The 3,225-nt window shown below is 52.6% G+C and overlaps 1 protein-coding gene across 1 annotated transcript in view; it reads right to left on the reverse strand.

Annotated features, from left to right (window-relative positions):
- Positions 1-2,924, reverse strand: part of wasl (Wiskott-Aldrich syndrome-like) — a 19,912-nt gene extending 16,988 nt beyond the window's left edge. Inside the window, exons 1-2 of the mRNA XM_015386505.1 lie at positions 2,296-2,924; positions 518-652 (exon numbers count right to left, since the gene is read on the reverse strand). Of these exons, the coding sequence (XP_015241991.1) occupies positions 518-652; positions 2,296-2,400 (240 nt within the window). The 5' untranslated portion in view covers positions 2,401-2,924. The remainder of the gene's footprint in view (positions 1-517; positions 653-2,295) is intronic.
- Between the last annotated feature and the right edge of the window lie 301 nt (positions 2,925-3,225).

Below are 3,225 nucleotides of genomic sequence, written 5' to 3' on the forward strand. Positions count from 1 at the left end.
GGTTCTGGAAGGATCAGTGGGTTATGTGGTTCTGGAAGGATCAGTGGGTTATGTGGTTCTGGGAGGATCAGCGGGTTCTGTGGTACTGGGAGGATCAGTGGGTTCTGGGAGGATGAGTGGCTTCTGTTGGTCTGTGGTTCTGGGAGAATGAGTGGGTTCTGTGGGTCTGTGGTTCTGGGAGGATCAGTGAGTTCTGTGGTTCTGGAAGGATCAGTGAGTTCTGTGGTTCTGGAAGGATCAGTGGGTTCTGTGGTACTGGGAGGATGAGTGGGTTCTGGGAGGATGAGCAGGTTCTGTGGGTCTGTGGTTCTGGGAGGATGAGTGGGTTCTGGGAGGATGAGTGGGTTCTGTGGGACTGGTTATAGTTTGTTTTGCAGATTTTTAGCTGAAGATTGAATAAAAATAGTTTCTGCAGGTTTGAATTAAGAGGATCGACTGATAAACGTCCCTTTTTGTCGGATCAGAACCACCCGGCTGCAGAAAGGTTCTGATGAAGACTGCGGTGAGTCCGACTCACCTTGATGTCGAACACCCTGATGAAATAGGACCTCTGAGGATTGTCTTTGACCAGGCAGACCACCCCGCAGCACCTCTTCATCCAGCAGCCGCTCCGCTCGGCCCGGTACACCTGCACCACGGCCGAACACAGCGTCTGAACACACAGGGAAAAACCAGGTTAGCTTCCTGAGGGCCAGCAGAACTTAGCGGCCCATCAGTGGATCGGAGCGTCGGGAGAACAGAGCACGTCCTTCATCTCTGATAATCAGATCAGATGCAAATATTCTACCAGGAAGAAGAATATTCAGGTGCAGGCGGCTGAGGGGCCAAACATGCTGCAGACAACCCTAAATGACACAACAACGTTGGGAGGAGCCAAGCAGATGGTTTCTACCCATCAGTGGATCAGAGGTTCTGTTAAAGTGCTTTACTCTGGACACTGAGAGAGGAAACGCTGAGGAATACTTCCCCGTTGGGTCAGAGCAGCTGCAGGAAGTCAGTTTGACTGTGAAATCAGCGCTCTAAAGCCGGGCCAGAGGACAGAAACTTCCGGATTCTCACTGACAGGGATGAGGGCTCAGCTAAAGTCCACCTGGACTTCGACTAGGCCATTCTAGGCCTTCTACCTGGTCCTCAGCTGCCTCTAACCTCCACCTTCACAGAAAAACATCCCCACAGCATGACACTGCCACCACTATGTTCGATGAGATGTTTTTAATGAAAAGAATGAATTTCCTGAACTCCCTCATGGCTAGCAGTGCTAATCCTACCCTGACCCCTCCTCTGGAGCAGAACCTCTGCTAACATCAGGTTAGCAGGTTCTCTAACAGGTGTCTGCTGATGAAGGTGGATAAAGAATCCATCCTGTCCTTCCTGGGACTAGTGAGCATGAGAGATTAAAGCCCAGGAGGCGGAGCATGGCAGCAGGAGGAGCCCATGGACAAGACAGGGGGGACCTCTGGAACTCAGCGTCATGTTGATCTGCAAACCCTGATACAAAAAATTAATCTAAAACTTTTCTCTTCTAAACCTAGGAAACAGTTTGGATGCACGGTTTCCAACAACCACCGCATCCAAAATGGTTCTGATGAGGCGATGCTGAATGGCTGCTACAAACAGCTGTACCCAGACCAGCTGTTTACAGGTGAAACATGGAGCAGATCTGCTACCTGATACCAGCTGACTGACCGCCTGTCTGCTGGCAAAACATCACAATGATTCCCATCTAAACAACAAGGCTGGAAACCTGCTTCTGCTAAAGGGTCAGCTGGTTCCCGCATCACACCTCCCTCCCATGCAATTCCAGACCAGATCCTTTGCAGATCCAGGCCTCTGCAGATCCAGATCCTCTGCAGATCCACATCCTCTGCAGATCCACATCCTCTGCAGATCCACATCCTCTGCAGATCCACATCCTCTGCAGATCTAGGTCTCTGCTGAAGGAGGGAATAGAAACCAGATCCCGATTCATGGAGAGGCTTCCTGAGGTCTGGACTAAAACCTTTGGGGATTAAAGTGAATTTGTTCCCAGCAGCTCCTGGTCAGTCAGCTGCAGCTGCAGCCATGATGGATATGATCTAAGGTCATGCTGAGGAAGAGGAGGAGGTTAACATGCTCCTGCCTGCAGAGGAGTAGGAAGAGGAGGTGCACCTGCTCCTGCCTGCAGAGGAGTAGAAAGAGGAGGTGCACCTGCTCCTGCCTGCAGAGGAGTAGGAAGAAGAGGAGCCCCTGCTCCTGCTTGCAGTGGAGAAGGAAGAGGAGGTGCACCTGCTCCTGCCAGCAGAGGAGTAAACTTACAGCGCATTTTCTGCCCAGGTAGCCGAACAGACAGTCGTTCTCCTGCGGGGTGAGGAGCAGGGAGCCCACGTTCCCAGCCCTGCGGGGCGGAGGGTGGCTGTTCATGGCTCCGAACTTGATCCGATTCCCCGGGAGGGGCGCGTTTCGGGAGGACCTGGTCTTAAGCGTCCCTCCTCAGGACAGACATCCATGCGGGCTCCGGCGGCTGTGGCCTGCGACCATCTCCGCTCAGGAGGAGCGAGCAGGGAAGGCTGCTGGATTCCAGGAAACTTCCTGCTTCAGGAAAAGCTCCTTTTCTTCTCCGCCCGGTGAAAATATCCAGCTACGCAGTCTGCGAATGTCCGCAGGTGGATAAACACGCAACTTTGATGCGGGAGGTCCAGCAGCGGCTGGGATCTGTGGATGGATCCAACATGGAGGAGGAGGGAGGGGTCCACTCCAGCCAGGCAGCGGGGGAGAGAGCTGCCTCAGAAAGCCTCCTCCCAGCCTCACCCCCCGCTCTCATCAGACGCAAACCGGATCCTAGCAGCGGCGGTACAGACCGGCTGATAATAAAGCTGAAAGACCGACTGATTGCGGCTGCTGCTACATGCGGGGCGAAGCGGCCCTGAATGCCCCCCTACCAGATGGTACAGGCCGCTGAGGCAGGAGGAATGCTGCTTTGCGGAGGAAACGGGTGGGAGGGGGAGAGGGGGGATGCTGGAGGGTGACGTTGCCTAGTGACGATTACATGGCGCACATGACGCGTTTCACGTTTTGTACACAAAGCAGAACGCAGGGTCAGCAAGGTTCAGCCGCTCACACTTATGTAACATTAGCTTTACTAGAATATTATTATTATTATTATTATTATTATTATTATTATTATTATTATTATTATTATTATTATCACATGGTTTAAAGCAGATTCTCTTTGGCCACAATCTGGAC

Source organism: Cyprinodon variegatus, unplaced genomic scaffold, assembly GCF_000732505.1.
Source record: "Cyprinodon variegatus isolate N-32 unplaced genomic scaffold, C_variegatus-1.0 Scaffold370, whole genome shotgun sequence".
Classification (NCBI taxonomy): Eukaryota; Metazoa; Chordata; class Actinopteri; order Cyprinodontiformes; family Cyprinodontidae; genus Cyprinodon; species Cyprinodon variegatus.